Source organism: Sus scrofa, chromosome 1 (genome assembly GCF_000003025.6).
Source record: "Sus scrofa isolate TJ Tabasco breed Duroc chromosome 1, Sscrofa11.1, whole genome shotgun sequence".
Taxonomy (NCBI): Eukaryota; Metazoa; Chordata; class Mammalia; order Artiodactyla; family Suidae; genus Sus; species Sus scrofa.
The window spans coordinates 123,492,176-123,510,810 of NC_010443.5; the positions used below are offsets into that span (position 1 = coordinate 123,492,176).

Genomic DNA, 18,635 nt, shown 5'->3' on the forward strand with positions numbered 1-18,635 from the left:
GGAATAAACATATGTAATATCTTTATAAGAGCAAGAGGAAACATGAAAGATTATGGAATAAAAGCCAGTCATTATTTTGTGATTTCTGGAAGCAGCAGTTCCAGGAAGGGCTAGGACCAAGGGCCGCCAAAGGTCTTAGTCCAGATTTCCGTCAGAGACCTTTGGATGTACCACACTCCAGCAAGCACGTTTGTTGCTCTCACAACCACAGATTGACTCTCTGTGACTAAATTAATAAGAGATACAGACTTAACACTGTGGGACTATTTATTTTTTTTAATTAGAAGAGTTTTTAATGGTCATCCATTTAAACCTTTTCAAACTACGAGTGAGAAACAGGGGCCCAATGAGCAGTGACTGTTGCAAAGTCCAGCTCATCAGTGGCAGAGGGGCTTGGATCCAGGCAGTCTCTATGTTCTCTTCTAAGTGTGCTGTGCTCGAGTGACTGCCATGAATTAACAGGTGTGAAGCTCCCAGAAGAAACTATTAGACACAGATTCCTTCAGGCTCTTCCTTTCTCAGATGCATGTACTAGTCAGAACAAAATAAACCTTGTCCAAGATAATGATACTTTCATTCAAGATTTGAGATGAGGCTTCTGTGCCAAATGCTTGTTGAAAGCCTTTGTAGAAAAGGATAAAAGGACTTGAAGACAATGATTAGAAAAACTACACAGATAATTTATTGACCAGAAACCAAGTAAGCATGAGACCTACCTCAGCAGCTTTGTCTTAAAATTTATTGTGCCTTAAAGACACTTTAAGTTCTTAAAATTAAAGCATTAAAACAACAAACATCCAAAATGTTTTAACACATGAGTGATAAGTTACTTACGCAATTTTTTCTTCTTCAATGCGATTGATCTTCCCTCCAACATAGATTCTTAATTTACAGTCTTTCCATTTTTTTCTGAGAGTCAAGATATAGGGGATAAGGAGTGTTAACCCTGAAAAAAAGAGTAAGTTATGACAGAAAAGATGAGTGTATCTAACGGAAAGGAAATGGACAGCCTTATATCTTTATTCATTCCTACATTCATGGATCCTAAATAATTTAAATCTTTGGAGAACTCAGAAATGTTATTCTTTAGCTGATATTGTTTTCATAAACCTTCCCATTCAATTTGCTAAATTTATGAACATAGAAATTCTGCTCCCTAGTGTATATCCCGAAATTTTTTTTTACCTCCATCATCAAACAACCACCAAACATCAATTGTGCCTTTTCCTTGCTTCTTTTTAAATTGGGTGCTGGCTTCTACCAGTTTCTGGTTGAACTCCCCCACATGCATCGACTGGATTGTGTTAATACTGCTGTCTGTAACAAGAGAAAGTAGTACATCCATTTGTCTTTTCAGGAAAGAAACAAAATAACTTTCCAATAAATCTATTGAGGAAGACAGAGGAAGGGTCTCGAATCTGTGTTTTTTATACTTATGGGTAAATAGCCCTATTCTCCACAAAAGGAGAGAGAAAGTTCGAATCCCACAATAATTTAGATCACCTTTAATTGTTCAGATAAATTTGACATTGATCTTATGATTACAGTTTTCATTAACACCGTGTATTTTTCTTCAGGTCCTTAGTAATCTGTTTCAGAATGGAACTATTATTTAGAGATATGACAATACCAAATTATCTGAGGCAAAAGCCAAAATATTCCAATTTTTCCAGATTTCAGATATAACTCAACTTATATTTTCAGATGTACTTAAAAGTAGACATGTGATTCCTGGTTTTCTAGAGATAAGCAAAAGATTCAGAAAGATTCCTTCATTAGACAATTTGTTCACTGGAGTGCAGTTTTGCTATAAATTCCATGAATATCTGGATTACAAAGGTGTCAGGCACCATGGGCACCATTACTCCTGTTTTTCTTTTTCAAGGAATCTTGTGAATCTTAGGTAAAGCCATTTGAGCAATTAGAATCTCTGTGAATGAAATGAAGAAGCCAAGAAATATGGATAAAAATACATTTTCTTGAGTTATAGTTAAGTATGCACATAAAGTACTCAAAAATAAATTTTAATGCAATTCCCACCGTAACATGGACACAATGAAACTGTACCAGGGAACTAGGGCAGTGTTTGAGCAGAACTCTTGTTCCTATTTGCTACACCATATATATATATATATGGTATGTATATATACACACACATATATACATATATATATATTTTTTTCCCCCACGTCTTTGAAAGCTGTGACTTCATTGCTCTATTTCAAAGAGGTGGTGTCAACACAGTGCTTAGAGTAGAGCTGACAGCCTCTTCAGAGCTTCCTCTCTGATCTAAGAGGTTCTGAGATTGCTTTGTTCTCTCTTTGGCTGTTTCCATGTTTGGATCTGTCAGTTCTGAAGCAATTATCTCTTATTGTTTCTATCTCCCTAGAACTGCTAAGGGAGAAAGCAAATATCTTTACAAAATGGACCAAAATCTGCCCCCACTTACATGCAAATCAAAACATCCAGAGGACTCAAGTATGAGTGCCTGGAGGCAGTCAGTCCTGATCTAAAACTCAAGAGTAGTCAACTTTGCCCAGAGGAGCAAAAGGGTCTGCTTCAGAGCTCTGTTTGATAATTAAGGTGTTAGAAACAAGGCATAACATCTTTTTTTTTTTTTTTCCTGAACAGTATACATTTTGACTTTCAGAGGTGTGCATTTTTTACCAAAAAGTACTGTGATGCAGAAACAGGGTTCTGTAATAAAGAAGTCTTGCTTTCATTAATAAGGACATTAATGCTTCCCTCTTCCCTTTCAGCTGGAGAACAGTCTTGGGCTATGACTTCTGAATTTTCCATTGATTTTCAGACTGTTCCGTTGCATAGAGCAGATTCGCTGGATAGATAATTCTCACAAATCCACCAAAAACTTTCCTTTCCGATGATCTTATTCTAATATTTATACCCTGAAATCCTGATACACCTCCAACTTTAGCTTCAAATGCATCATTTTTCTAGAAAATGTAATTTTAAGGAGAGCAATACACAGTAGGTTCTTCCCTAGCAGGTGGAATGTTCCTAGCACACAAGGGTACCTCTTATATTTGAAGGTGGGAAATATTTGGCTTTCATATAATTCTATGTAAATATATAAAAATATTGTATTATTGGTGAAATTTAGTCCTTGGGTTATAGTAAGAAAATAAGCAAACAGAACCAAACTTTTTCCAGGGTAGAAGTTGGCCTTTTAAAAAAAAATTTTTTTTATTATAGTTGTTTTACAACGTTCTGTCAATCTCTGCTGTACAGCAAGTGACCCAGTCATTCATATATATAAATGAATATATATATATTTTTTTTATCACATTATCCTCCATTATTTTTCCATCACAAGTGACTAGATATAGTTCCCTGTGCTATACAGCAGGATCTCATTGCTAATTTACTCCAAATGCAATAGTTTGCATGATTTGGCTTTTTTGAAGGGCCTCTTTGAAAGGTTGGCTCCTGTCAAGCTAGACCAGCAGTCTGTGGAATCTCAGTTTGGATTTTGCTACTTGATTTGGAGACCCTACCAGAGAAACAATCTTTCCAGGACCTCACACCAGTGAATGACTTCAGTAACTGTAGGATTAATTTGTGCATGAAAAAAATGAATGTTAGCATTCTAATTTTCTACCAGCAGAGGTTGCTGTGGACCTCGTTAAACTCAAACCTTTGGTGTTTCTGGAAAGAAAGCAATTTTTGAAATAAATCAGTTACTTGAATCACCTATTTAGAAAACTTATAACAAGGTCTCTTTCTGTGGTCCTCCATTCCCAGGATTTATACTAAACATTCAGAGATAAGTGTACCATTCTGTCAAAATTTGCAAGTAATTAGTGTCAGTAAAGTTCCAAGTTCAGAATTCTGTTTTGTGATAGATATATTTTTGAAATTAGAATTCTAGTTAAATTCCTTATTTATCTATACCAGTTGACTTTTAATCTCCTGAAATGTCTACAAGGTGTATGTGTGTAGGCTGTGTTTGTGTATAAACCAGTTTGGGTACTTAAATGTCTATCCTCTTTCAATCTTAACAAAGAATTTTCAATTTTATGGCATTGAATCTACTTAAGCACTATATGACACCCAAGCCAAATATTATTATTTCATTTCATTTTATTTTATTTTTGACCTCACTCATTGCATGCAGAAGTTCACTGGCCAGGGACCAAACCTGAGCCACAGAGAATTCCCTATTATTTTATTTCATTATTTATTTATTTATTTTTTGTCTTTTTTGCCATTTCTAGGGCCGCTCCTGCGGCATATGGAGGTTCCCAGGTTAGGGGTCTAATTGGAGCTGTAGCCATCGGCCTACGCCACAGCCACAGCCATAGCCACAGCAACACAGGATCCAAGCTGCCTCTGCAGCCTACACCACAGCTCACGGCAATGCCGGATCCTTAACCTACTGAGCAAGGCCAGGGATGGAACCCACAACCTCATGGTTCCTAGTTGGATTCGCTAACCACTGAGCCACGACAGGAACTCCTAGAATTTCCTATTATTTTAAACTTTTTTTTTTTTTTGATTTTTAGGGCCAGCCACACCTGTAGCATATGGAGGTTCCCAGACTAGGGGTCGAATCGGAGCTACAGCTACCCACCTACACCACAGCCACAGCAACGCAAGATCTGAGGTGCATCTGCGATCTACACCACAGCTCACAGCAATGCCAGGTCCTTAACCCACTGACCAAGGCTAGGGATCAAACCTGCAACCTCATGGTTCCTAGTCAGATTTGTTTCCACTGAACCATGATGGGAACTCCATCAAAACAAAATTTTTACAGTAAGATGGTACAAAGGGGTGATAAATGACAATAGCTTCTACTGTTTAGCCATACTACCTTCTTTAAGGTAATGTCTTTCAGCCCTTACCTATACTCGGTGCCCTCAACATCTTAGGTGCTGACCTACTGACCCCTACAGACACTTAAGTCATAGATCTTTTTGTAATTGTTCTTCTAAGTTTTAAAAGCACTTACCTTTTTTAGGAGTTGTCTTAGTAATGTTCAGCTTGCCAGCTTTTTTAAATAAGCCTCGGATGCCTCCACTTCCTTCTTCACATTCATTGTCTTTGATAGTGGCTTCCAAAGCCAGCCTCTCCTGTTCTAATTTCTCCAACTCATCTAATGAAAGAAGACAAAATCACTTAACTCAGAGCAGGCAAGTTTCTAGGAACAATCTTATAAGTGATTTTAATATTAAAAATGGTGTCTAAGCGGTAAGATTATTTATACATAATATGATTTATCTGAACGATTATTAAAAAGTAATATGGATCAGAAAATTGTATTAAGAAAAATTGTAACTAGCTCAGAAAAATAGCTCTATGTGTTAAGTTATAACACATGAAGACACTGGGTTTTTATTTGTGAGGGTGAGGGAGGCTATAATTCCATCTTTATTCACTAGTAGCACACCCCTCTTCCCCCAAAAAAGCACAAAAAACAGATCCAGTGTATATAAGATCTTGTATACCAAAAGCCACTGATTTGTTGGCCTAAGCTACTGGGCCAGATATTTTACAACTGGGAGCGACAAAATCACAGAAGTATATTAGGTGTATATCAGGCACACCACAATGCCTCTGAATTGAAACATAAAACTAAAGAACAAGAATTAAGGAAAGAGCACTGGATCTAATAATAAACTCTGTGGGCTCCATATACAAATTACAATGAAAAATATCCACCACCCTAATTCTCTCCTATAAGTGAAATACTTTCTGGAGTGAGTGACCAAAGTGGAAGAAACTAAAACTGAGGCTCCTGTGCCCCTGTCAGAGTCCATATCGCTGAAAAGAGTCTCACAAGACTCAAATCTGGAATAAGAGTTAAGCTGTGCAAAATATCCTGTCAAGGGTTTAGACCCACTATCCAAGCTTTGATGTTGCATCTGGCTGCCTTTTATCTTTTCTTTTCTTTTTCCTTTCTTTTTTTCTTTCTTTTTTTTTTTTTTTTTTTTTTTTTTTTTTGATTCTTACTGTGACAAAAAATTCCTTACTGCTGTTATGTAATGCATTGCATCCCTTTCTGACCTCAACCTGCACTGGATTAGGGCAAATAAGACGTTAAAGGCAGGCAGTCGTATGACCATGCTAAAGAGTGATGGGCATTCTTTCTCACTGTGGTAAGAGGGCACTCTTGTCACATCCCCGCTTCTTGCCTACTAAGAACAGAGCCTTAGAAAATGATCCACGTTCCAAGGAAGATAGTAGAAAACCTGGATTCAGTGTTACACAACACTGGCAGGGCTTCTGTAAATGTCAACCCTCAGAGCCCGTTGCCTTATCTATATAGGAAGCAAAGCTATACAACTCTAGATTTATCAATTATGTACTAGCTAAATCTGTCAGGACAGTCACATCCCAAGACGGTACTGTTATTCAGCAACACGGAATTGTCTGGCCCCTTTCCAGGTCCTAGCAATTAATCTTTTGCCAGTGGCATGTGATTTAAGGTCAAATCACCCATGTGATTTCCCCAAAGCTTCAAAGGTTCTCAAGACCAGCAGCTGCAGAAAATCTAAGAAATTAGACAGATGGTATTAAAGCTTAGACAGGAGTTGCTTACCTCTGACTTTCAAAAAGTGAACACAAGCTGCATTGCACTGGGGGTCATGACCAGTTACAGCTCTGCTGCTGGCTTTATGTGACATTAGGCGAGTCATTTACTTTTTCTATGCCTCTGATTTTCTATCTGCGAAATGGAAAATCGTAACCCTTCCCCTTTCTCTCTCTCCCAGCTTTGCAAAAAGAAAAAACAGCAATTCCTGCACAGTGCTTTGTTGTTCCTTATAGAACAAAATAACAAATGCATTTCTATAGGGAGTGTATTTGTGCAACTTCTGGAAAGGGGCTTAGTCATATAAAGCAAATCAAGTACTTTGAGAAACCTGGAAGTTATTTTAGCAGTTAATAGTTATTGTACATTCTTTGGGTGCCAGGGACTGTGCTGTATATTATTCCTTCCCAAATGACTCTGAGAAAGTTACTATTATTATCCTCATTTTATAGATGAAGAAACTCAGACTCAGAAAGATTAAATAATTTATCTGATGTCACCCAGCAAATAACAGGGTTCAAAGGCAAAGAGGTCTGCTTGTCTCCAAATCCTGTGTGCTTTCCACCACGAGGACTTTGTGCTGTTGGCTTGTTGCTATTATTTCAGAGTTGTTTTATTAACCTCCAACTCTTCATTTTCAGTTGAATGTAAACACTCTCAGGCAAATGGTGTAATGCCAAGTTAATCCCCCCAAACCATGCCCCCCTTAAAATTTTCATTTTAAAGAGAAGACCCTAAGGATACAGGAACACATGGCTGGCTGCCTCGGGACAGCAACATCACTGTCCTGGATGACAGCCCCCTAGCTATTGCCCCCTCTGTGGGGGTGTTGTGGGGGGTCAGCTATGGGGTAACCTGATCTTTGCAGTCATCTGGAAGGTGCATATTTATTAGCTGCTTTGGGGACCACTGCCAGGGTTGCACTGAGGAGGGGGTTCTTTTACTTTTCGTTTTTTGGCAGGCTCGAGCATACCCTGTGATTAGCCACTAGTTGCCATGCTCTTTGTCCTCTAGGTTGGATAAAAGAGGAAAAAGAATAAATCCTCCTTTGTAAGGAATCAGCTGGCTGAGTGAACTGGGAGCTACTCCAACAATTTACTCGAAGGTATGTACAAAGCCCATCCTAGACAGAGTACACTGCAAAATCCCAGGCCTGAGAGACAAAACCAGACTTTGTTTAAACGAGTCAGATTCAGCAGTTCCCTCAAAGACGACAGAGACAGAGGTTGACAGAGTCAATTCTAAAGGCTAAAATCTGCCTGCTTGGCCATCTTAGATTTTCAGATCCACATAGTATATGCTCTCTTGCAGTGATTTTGCAAATTCTTATTAAAGTTAATTCTTAATTAATCACTTTGTAGGTGATCTAAGGCCTCCTCCTGGCCACCCCCTCCTTTTCCCTTTTCAGTGCTAAGTAGAAGTGACATTTTGATTATCTGTTCTTCTGAATTATCTATCTGGCCTACTGCTTGCCTCCATTTGCATACAAAATCACAAGTAGACTTCATCGGAAACACTTCTTTCAGCAGGAGTACAGACTAGCTGACTTGCAAAAGTGTACCATTAGTCACAAGGGAGATAAGGCAAGGGAAGGAGGAATGGAGAGATACAAACTGATTCCCACAAAGCTAACCAAAAATTACTCATTCTATCACTGCTACCATCACCACCACCACCACTGCATTTGTGTTCAGGATTCACAATGCCCTTTCCAACAGTATCGTATTTCATCCCGGTACCACTACTAGGATGCAGGCAGCGTTAGTAGCATTCTCCCTCCTTAACTGTGAAGGAAATTTGGCTTCAGACAGTTCAAGTGATTTGTCTGAGGTTGCACAGCTGATGACTCAAGTCTTCTGTTTCCAATTCTAGTGCTCATCTCTCTACCATCCCTCATCAGTGATATGCTCTGACTGCCAATCTGCCTGTTGAAAAAATAGCCAGTCTGCATTTTTTAAGGAAACCATCCCCAAATTTCTCAGTCAGAAAAATTTCTACAACACTCCACATTTCCACAGTATTCTTCCTCAGCCTTCATTCCAGTAACTATAACTGTGTGACATGGACTAGAGTTTTGACATACAGGTCTGTTGTAGCCCCCACTAGTCTGCAGAATCCTGGAGGGTAATTTATGTCATATTTTATTACAACATTCATTGAGGGTTTATTTTGGGTGGAGTACAAGGCCAAATACTTTGCAGCCATCATATACTTTCATCTGAAACAACAAATCTATGAGGTTGGTACTATACTTATTTCCATTTGAATAACTGAAATTGAACCCAGGCCCATCCCTCTGATTCCAGAGCCTGTGCTTAGGCTTCCCACACACCTTCCCATATTCTTAGTTGTGCCCATGCCTTGCTAATGCCCATCACCATAATCACTCAAGAATAATTTGTTGAACTAAAAGAACAGGTCAATTTTGTTCAATATAGTACAAAACATTTGCAAGTATTATCTCTATAATATAGGAAGCAAAACAAATGAATAGCTGTCAGGCATGGGGGTGTGTAAAATATGCAAAGAGGAAAATTTAAAGACAATGTTTGAAAGAAACTGAAAGAAGTAGAGTTAATACTGTATACAGAGTTAAAAAAGAGGGGCTGATAGTGGCTGATAGTATAAACCAGGCTGGTCTGAAACAGAAGGTAGGATAGGCGGGATTCATCTGAAGAATGAGAGTCAAGGAAAGGGGTCCTTTCCCTAGAAAGGTTACCACCTGAGCATATGGTAGGAATTTGAATCTTGCATATTAAATAATTTCATAGTATATCACTATCTACAAAGCTATGTTGCTGGAAGAGAGAGTAAAACCTGCCCTTCTCTCATTCCAAGATGAGGAGAATCCCTGAGGTTCTAATGATGGAGGAAAAAGCTCAGACTTTTAGGATCTATTAGTTCAGAGTGAGTTTCTAACCAGGTCTTCATCCATAATCCCAAAACATTCTCACAGGAGGAACAAAGAACAAATCCTCAGCTGTATCTTCATGCAAATGCCAAAGCCACTTGAACAGTGGTTAGTTTATTTTCTAATGCTTTATAAATTGATTGTATGGTAAGCAACTGGGGTGACTATTTTGAAATTTAACCTCGTCAAGATTTTCCCGAATGGTTTATTCCCAGTCTTTTTTTTTTTTTTAACAATGACTTTTAGCAATAGACAGGAGTCTACACATTACAGTTCAGTTTGAATCCTAAGAATGGAGAGTAGTCAATTATCTGACAACAGAAGGGAGAGCAGGGAAACCCACTGAGGAATCACATCCCCTCTGAATTCACAGCATCTTTTTTCTTTACTAATTATTAAATTATGATTCTTTCCTGGTCAGTCAACTCAAAGCTCTAAATGCTCACATGAATCAATGCGCCGTACCCTAGTTGAAGTCTAGTTGAATTGAAAGCAGGAAGCAATAATGTAGTGGTCGCCTTCCAATCAAGTAATTATTTACTACACTCCATCTGTCTTTATTTTGCTAAGCCACTCCATCAGACACAGCAGAATCTTCTGCTCTGAGATGGCTGTAAATTGTGCAGTACTTACACAGAACGCTTGATCGCAATATATTGCAAATCACATTTCATCACATTATTTCCTACCAGTACAATTTGGACTCTATGTTGTAGTTGGCAAACTTGCTAAATACTCATGGGGAGTGAACAATGTGAAATACTGAATTCTTTTGTGTTGTCATGTAATAAATTAATTTCTTAAGAGAAAATATCAGCCATCAGTATTGGACTAATTACTGCAGTATACAACTTATAATGCTCTGAGCATCAATCTTATTTACATAGAAAGTTATTCTCCTCACATCAGCCTGTGTACAGTATAGAAATAATTGTCATTAGCTGGTAAATTACCTGTAAAGTTGATTTCTATTCACTGCTTTATTAACTACCATATATGGGTGCTCTGAATTGCTAATATTTCTTTTAACTTATAATCTGTGATGACACTATGGCATCTGTGTTGGAAAAGCTATCACGGTAATCATTAACATAGTGTAAAGCAATACTTAAGATTTATCCGGCTTTTATTAAGCCCTGTATTACAGTATAATACAATGAAATGCAAGCCTGTTTCTTCCAATTCAAAATCTAATGTGAAGATTGTGTCATAAATTGCATAAACTTCAAAACAATGCGTGGAAATGTGGGGTAAAATTAATTTTTATCATTATGGTGTTGCTTTTCTGTATGTTCATGTATTTGTGTACATTGTTTTCTGGTTTGCTCCAGATAATTGGTACTTATAATTATTTTATTAGCATCCAACTGTATTTTGCCTTTCTTGACTAAGAAGCAGAAATATTTCAAACATCAAAGTGGATATAAATCAGATACATCCCATGGGAAATTAAAAGGGGATGCAGTTCACTGCCAGGGGTTTTTCAGAAACATACAGAATTTGCTTGCTGTATTGCATTATAGAACTAAATTGATGGTGCCTTTTGGCAGACAGAGCAGTGAGGGGTAGGAGCTATATCACATCTTTCAGCTTAAGAGATCAGCATAACATACAAAGCAAATGTGTAATTTAATACAAATTGTATTTTGTATCCTCATTTTTCAGATGGAAAAATACAATACAAAAGACAGAAAAAATTAAAGTCTAATGTAGAAAGTTAACAACAGAACAGATCTCCATTTTATTTATTTATGTATTTTTGGCTGCATCTATGGCATGTAGAAGTCCCCTGGCCAGGGATCAAACCCGAGCCACAGCAATAACAACACCAAATCCTTAAGTGTTAGGCCACCAGCGAACTCCAAGGTCTCTTAATATTAGATTCTTGTACTTTTCCTTAACGTCATGTCGATCCTACCATAGACAGGCAACCCCTATGCTGGGCTTTTACAGGAATAGTTGGAAATAGTCTTGTTCCATCTCCATCTCTCAGATTTCACCTCTGTTTCTCATTATGTAAATCACTGTCCTCTCTAGCTCTCCTTTAAAAAGGCAGAATAGAGCCTTCAAACAGACATCATTTTGACTCTTAGCTCAACTAATTACTAGCGCTATGAATCTTAGATAAGTCTCAATTTTATTAGCCATAAAATGGGGACAATGATAATATTTTCCTGATAGGGTAGTCAGAATGATAATTGTTATAATATATATGAACATGAAGTATAATACATGGTGAATAGTAAGTGCTCAAAAATGTTAGCTATTGTTGCCACTAATGGATTAAGTTCTACTAAGAAGGAATGTAAATTAATCATTAACACCACACGGAATGAATATATCTGACCTGGAGATAGAAAAGGTCCATGAAAGAGAAAAGGGGCATAAAAAAAGAAATTCTCAGTTTTATTTTTTAAAACTCTTCATACAAAATCATAAAATATATATATCAGATAGTGGTTCTCCATCTTATACAAATGCTTGATTTCTAATTTCTTCATTTTCTTCCTCCTTTGCAATACAAGAATTGTTGGATCAGAAAATTTACCAGATCCACTCAGTTCCCTTCTGTTATGATGGTGTCAGTTGTGAAACGACCAAGCTGAACCCGAGCCCATCAGGAGCCTACGCTCTCAAAACTCTGGCATGTGTCTCCTTCCTGTGAACCTACCAGCAAAACCTTGATCCTCTCTACCCTGGAGACCAAATGCCACTAGAGAAAAAAGTGGACAACTAGCAAAATTGCTTCAACTTCACAGAGAGAAATGAGATTATTGTGCATGATCTCTCTCAATTACCACTCGACTCTCACGTATTCACATAGCTCTCCATCAAGCTCCACCTTGTAATTCTGATTTTAGAAAAAGAAACATTTTTCTTCTGAATCAGGCCGGTTCTTCCATTCATGCCCTTCCCTTGATTCTTCCTGTTCTTCCAGAATCTTGCTCCATAACTTCATCTCTTTTTATTTCCTTTTTTTCTCCTTTTTTTTTTTTTTTAAATTTCATCTCTTTCATTACTCTCATCTTCAATTTCTCCTACTGCCTTGAGCCCATATTTTCAGCCTGGAAACAAGACTTTCTCCCACTCAAATGTCCACAGGTCTTCCTGCAGTAAAATTCCTCAACCTCATTCCTCTCCTTGGCTCCTTAACTTCTCATGATGGTAGGCCCTACCCATGTTATCTGCTTCATCCTCTCACATTCTCTCCTTAACCCACTGCATTCTGGATTCTGACCACACTGCTCTACAGATATTGTTCTAAGATTATCTACGCCATGTCAGTTATATTTCATTCACGGTCTTACAGGTATTTTTTGCTGTATTTGACAATGCTGATGATTCTTCTCATTTTGAGCACTCAGCTCCCTTGGCTTCTATGACACTGGACACTCCTGGTTCCTTTACTTTTCTAACCACTCCAGCTCAGATTTCTCTTTTAGGACTGGCTATTTCCAGTAGGATTTCCCACAGGAAAAAACTGAACCATGCATCTGTTCATTAAACCTATTCTTCCTCTTCTGTTTTCCATTTCTGGTGGTAGCACCACCGTTCATTTGGTCAGCCAGGGAATCTTTTTTCACTCCTCCCTCTCCCATATCCTACACATCCTTTCAAACCCCAAATGTTGCTCTTTTTACCTCCACAGTGTTTCTGTCCTTTACTCCCCATCCCCTGAGAGGAGCCACTCTAGTCCAGGCTGTTACCTTCTCTTGTTTTGATTACTTTAAAACTCATTTTGATTTGTGTTTCTGTCTCTATTTCAGTCCTCTTCTAGTCTGTTCCCTGTGTAACTGAAATAGTGTGAGATCTAAAACCCAAATTTCACCATATTATTCCCTCCCTTAAATCTCTTTAGTGGATCCTCCTTGTTGGCAGAATATGGTACACACTTTTTGATACAGCAAATGAGGTCTTTAAAATCAGGATCAGGGAGTTCCCGTCGTGGTGCAGTGGTTAACAAATCCTACTAGGAACCATGAGGTTGCGGGTTCGATCCCTGCCCTTGCTCAGTGGGTTAACGATCCGGCGTTGCCGTGAGCTGTGGTGTAGGTTGCAGACGCAGCTCGGATCCCGCGTTGCTGTGGCTCTGGTGTAGGCCGGCGGCTACAGCTCCGATTCGACCCCTAGCCTGGGAACCTCCATATGCCGCAGGAGCGGCCCAAGAAATAGCAAAAAGACCAAAAAAAAAAATCAGGATCATCATTTAATTAAGCTTTACCAATGTAATTAAATATTTCTACATATTTTGCAAAAAAAAAATCAGGATCTTATAAGAGCAGCCTCATCTTTCACTATGGTCTGTTTCATAATTTTCACTTCAGTAACACCAGTTGGCTTCTGGTTACCCACATATCACATTCCTCCAGAGTCCCCTGTCTTCATATCTTTGCTAATGCTCTCCTCTTTGGCAGGAATACCATTGCTCCAACTCTCATTTTCCTCTCCCCCAACATTACCTAGTTAACTCTTACTCATCCACTAGATCTAAAATAAAAGGTATTTCCTTCAAGAGGCCTTCTGAGAGTGCCCCTTTTCTATTTTCCTAATACTCTACTAATATACCTATTATCAAACTAATAGTACATACATTTCCATTATGAGACTGAGTCTTTTGAAGATACAGATTCTTATCAGTCTTAGTCTACCCAGCACTGACACATATACCTTGCTTGATACATAAGAGAGACCACCCCCTGCCCAATATCCTTTTGTTTTAGTGTCATCTTGTCAGTGGACTCTATTGTGAAGTTCAGCTAAAGAGATAAGTATGAATTACTAACCTCCCCTAATATTTTAGATGTGTCCTTCACTCCATACATGAAAGGATGTATTTAAACTCTAAGACTAAACAAGTAGTATATGGAATCTTCTACAGGGAAAAATTAGAATCACTAATCTGAATTAGTGTTTCTGCCTCCAATGTAAATTAGTGATTCAGAGCATGATACCTTCAGGCTCATTTCCCTGTTAGTGACAAACCAGATCATAGGCTCTTAAAAACAAAATACACGGTTTTCCAAGGACATAATTAATCTTAATTTTTCTGAAACATCTTGCAAAAATTAATTTGGCAATTTATTTTATAGAAGGTATTTATTTTCAGTGATACTGGCTTTGTGATTTTGGGATGAGAAGAATAGTTTAAACTTCCCTGAATTATTGTATATTTCTGGTTAGCAGGACAAAGGCCACTTGTGCTGGCAATTGGGAAACACAGGGAAAGTGTACACACCTCAAGTGAGCACAAGAACAGGAGTTGCATTGTTAGAAGGTTTTGTCTGTATTGGACTCTGCACTATCCCCCCTCTCCACCACCACTGCCAACACCTAAAACAATGCCAAGCATGGAAGAGTTGCTCAATAAATATTTGTTGAATAAAGAAAGTACATACCTTGCACCTGAAGAACATGGGAGATGTCAAATCCTTGGCTGATTCTGACTATGACAACACCAATCTCAAAATCAAATGCATCACTGAAAGCGGAAGCAAAGTTATTAGTGATTTAAATGACTCCTTTAATCCTCAGGATTCGGACTAATACTAAACTTGCTTCTAGGACTTAATATAATTAAACTACAAAAATTCACTTTTGAACATAGTCAAGAGCTGATGCCTTTTCTGTTTGTTTTCCCTTTATGCCTTTAAAAAAATGTATTGTGAGTAAAGGTAACTACTTCATTCAAACAACTAGAATTTTGATTAAGATTAGAATTTTTATTATTTAAAATACTTCATTCTTTTCTACTGTAAACAAAGGAATCACTGAAATATTTAGAAGTTTCAAGGCTGCAAAAAGCCTCTGAACTTACCAGTCAAACCTCTTACCCGTTGAGGAGGAATCCTACAATATGTTTGACATCATAACATCATAACATCCCAGTTAAAAATGTCTCTAGTTCCTCTAAAGGACTTTCACTATTGACTTTGAAAACACATTAGTAACAACACTTTTTTTTTATGGCAACTCTACCCTGTTGAAGTTGGCTGTTGTACCTTCTCTAACCCAGCCCAACAGAATTAGTAGATCATCTAGAAGGGAAAGAAAGCCTTGCTCTTTTACTTCTGTTTTATCGTTTGTTTGTTTCTTTGTTTTTTGTTTTGTTTTGTTTTGTTTTTTGCTTTTTTTTTGTTTGTTTGTTTTTTTGCTTTTTAGGGCCACAATCATGGCACATGGAGGTTCCCAGGCTAGGGGTTGAATCGGAGCTACAGTTGCCAGCCTATACCACAGCCACAGCAATGCCAGATCTGAGCCTTGTCTGTGACTCACATCACAGCTCACGGCAACACCAGATCCTTAACCCACTGAGCGAGTCCAGGGATTGAACCCGCAACCTAATGGTTCCTAGTTGGATTTCTTTCCACTGCACCATGATGGGAACTCTTATTTTTGCTCTTGTAGGACATTTTTTTTCTCTCTCCCCTTTAAATATTGGGCAAATCAATTAGTACTTTGAGTTCATTTGAAGTATTCTTGTGAGTTCCTTTGTTCAATCTTTCATGGATCAGAAGCCCAGGGAACATTTCTGTTCCATTGCCCTTTCCCAGACATAATTCAGGTTGTAATTATCTCTCAATACTCAAACAAGTCTCTAGCCAAGGTAAACCTGAACTTTCAAATAACGATATGAATAAGTTCAGTATAATATGAATATCCATTCTAAATTTGAACCATAAGTGATCTTCACTTAAAAAAAGATCCATTCTAGAAGTTCCGGTTGTGGTGCAGTGGAAACAAATCCATAAGGACATGGGTTCAATCCCTGGCCTCCCTCAGTGGGTGGAGGATCTGGCATTGCTGAGAGCTGTGCTGTAGGTCATAGACATGGCTTGGATCTGGCATTGCCACAAAGTAAACAAAGTAAATTCCTTATAAATCTGTTTCTAATTGTCCTTGATTGTAAAATGTAGACTGTGTGTTCCACAAAAAATATTTGGGTTCTGTGTTGAGCAGAATAATTTTAGATCCCTAGAGGCATCCACATTCTAATCCCTGGAATCTATGAATGTTTTACTTTACATGACAAAAAAGACTTTGCAGATGTGATTAAGTTAAGAACCATGAAATGGAGTGACTATATTGGATATTCTGGGTGGGCCCAGTGTGATCACAAGGGTCCTTAAAAATGCAACTGGGAGGCAGAAGAGATCAGCCTAATGTGGTATGAGAAGGACTTGACCCATCTAGAGCCTTGAAGATGGAGGAAGGGGCCACAGGCAATAGGCAGCCTCTAGAACCTAGCAGAGGTGAGGCCAGGAATTCTCTCCTAGGGTCTCCAGGAGGGAATTCAGCCCAGCCCATACCTTGATTCTAACTCAGGAAAATGGTGTCAGACTCTTAATCTACATAATTGTAAGCTAACAAATTTGTAACTCACTAAATTTGAGGTAATTTGTTACAGCAGCCCGTGAAACTAATACAGATTCTAATTAAAATTAAACCATACTTAAGAATATTCCATAAATTAAAAATTTTTTATTCAAAGAAAAATGGTAAAATATTATACTATTGTAGTGATACCCCTTTACGTTAATAATAACACTCGCTTTGTTATAAATAAAACAAAATGAAAAAGTTAGAAAGGAAAATAAAATATGGATGTGTTACATCCATTGCTATAATGAAGTAATTTCAATAATGTAATGAAGTCATTTCACTTTGCCAAACCAGCGAAGTTTTATACTAATACAAATTTAAGCCACCTTAACACAAAACTTTATTACCAAAAAGACCAATTATTAATTTCATATAAAAGCCAGGAGTCTCCTCAGCGTAATATTACTAGGTTTGATTATTTTCGTCCTTTGAAATTTTTAGAATGTTTCAGATGGTCAGGAGATTGGAAGAAGTACTCAGATAATTTTGTATCAACTAATGGACTCTCTGAAGATTTACCTAATTCTTCCTATTTGCTCCACTCCTTTTTGTTCCCAAAGGTGAGGATGAAATTCTACTGAAGAATCTGGATGACAGAGCAGATCTAATCTATTTCCAAGAACATCTGGTCAGCGATTGACTGTGAGTCTAAATATATCAGAATGCTGTTTGCTAAGCCTGGCAAAATTCTGTCCCTGATCACCTGGTTTAGCCTTAACCTACTGAGCTTAGAGCACGAGCAGCAGCTAGACTACAGCATGTGGCATCCAGGCCTTTTATGTTTAGGGAACACATTTCAGTAGAATGCATTTAATATATTGGTTCCCCAGGTTAGGAGGACTATTAAGTGAATTTTTATCTTGTCAATAATGCCTATAATTTCAGAAGATGAAAATTATTTTCTTATGCTTCTTTTTAGTAGAACTAATTTTAGAATATTTTTGCTATTTTCCCTAAAATCCTCCAATCATGATAAATATGATGCCCCTTCTGGAAGGACCTGGAGGGCAGAGCCTCATATAAGAAGCCCTGTGTATATGCTTTGTTTAAAGGGGAGGGGACTTTTAAGTGCAGCCAGACCTCTCAGCACAGTCTCTATCCTGTAGTATGAAATTAGAGTGAAGTCAGACCCCACACAGAGGAAATTTCCCATTTTCAGGAGCTCCTGACCCAAATGATGGCTGTTGGGAATGGCTAACACTGCCCCCCCACATCCCTCCTTGAGACCAAGCTGGTTAAATATTTTCAAGCTGGAAGAAAGGCTCAATTTTCTAGATGGTCACTGAGGATACCCTGAGCTTCTCTGTATATGTAGAAATTGTTTTCTTTTGCCCCAAAGAAGAAACCAAGCCAGGTAATACTTGGGGTATACATGTGCTTTTGGAGATAGCATAGCATTGTGGTCATTAGTTTAAACTTTGAATTTGGTTGGTCCTGGGTGGGAATCTGTCACTTATAAAACTCTGTCATTTTCTGCATTTTTCTTAATTTTTTTCTTTGGACATCTGGAAGTTCCCAGGCCAGGGACTGAATCAGAGCCGCAGTTGTGACCTATGCCACAGCTACAGCAAGGCTGGATCCTTAACTCATTCTGCCACGTTTTTCTTAATTTTTAATGTCTGTGTCTCTACTTATAAAATGAGAACAGTACCAGTACTTACTTTAAAGGCTCCTTGTGAGAATTAAGTGGGATAAGACACTTTAAGGACAATAGCCTGGTGCTGGCTAGTCTTTTGAGGATTATCATTCTTATTCCTATCCCAAGACTTCTTCAACTCTTAAATATTAGAT

At 38.0% G+C, this 18,635-nt stretch overlaps 1 protein-coding gene and 1 long non-coding RNA gene across 18 annotated transcripts in view; one reads left to right on the plus strand and one right to left on the minus strand.

The window, feature by feature from the left end:
- The window catches only part of LOC102161909, an 87,632-nt gene that overhangs the window by 30,864 nt on the left and 38,133 nt on the right, over nt 1-18,635 (plus strand). For all 16 annotated transcript variants that reach the window (XR_002345000.1, XR_002344990.1, XR_002345003.1 and 13 more), the window contains exons 5-6: nt 7,568-7,658; nt 17,405-17,486. This is a non-coding gene — a long non-coding RNA (uncharacterized LOC102161909). The remainder of the gene's footprint in view (nt 1-7,567; nt 7,659-17,404; nt 17,487-18,635) is intronic.
- The window catches only part of SLC12A1 (solute carrier family 12 member 1), an 89,764-nt gene that overhangs the window by 10,284 nt on the left and 60,845 nt on the right, over nt 1-18,635 (minus strand). For both annotated transcript variants that reach the window (XM_005654446.3, XM_001926142.7), the window contains exons 20-23: nt 14,861-14,943; nt 4,973-5,116; nt 1,186-1,317; nt 835-946 (exon numbers count right to left, since the gene is read on the minus strand). In XM_005654446.3, the coding sequence (XP_005654503.1) occupies nt 835-946; nt 1,186-1,317; nt 4,973-5,116; nt 14,861-14,943 (471 nt within the window). The remainder of the gene's footprint in view (nt 1-834; nt 947-1,185; nt 1,318-4,972; nt 5,117-14,860; nt 14,944-18,635) is intronic.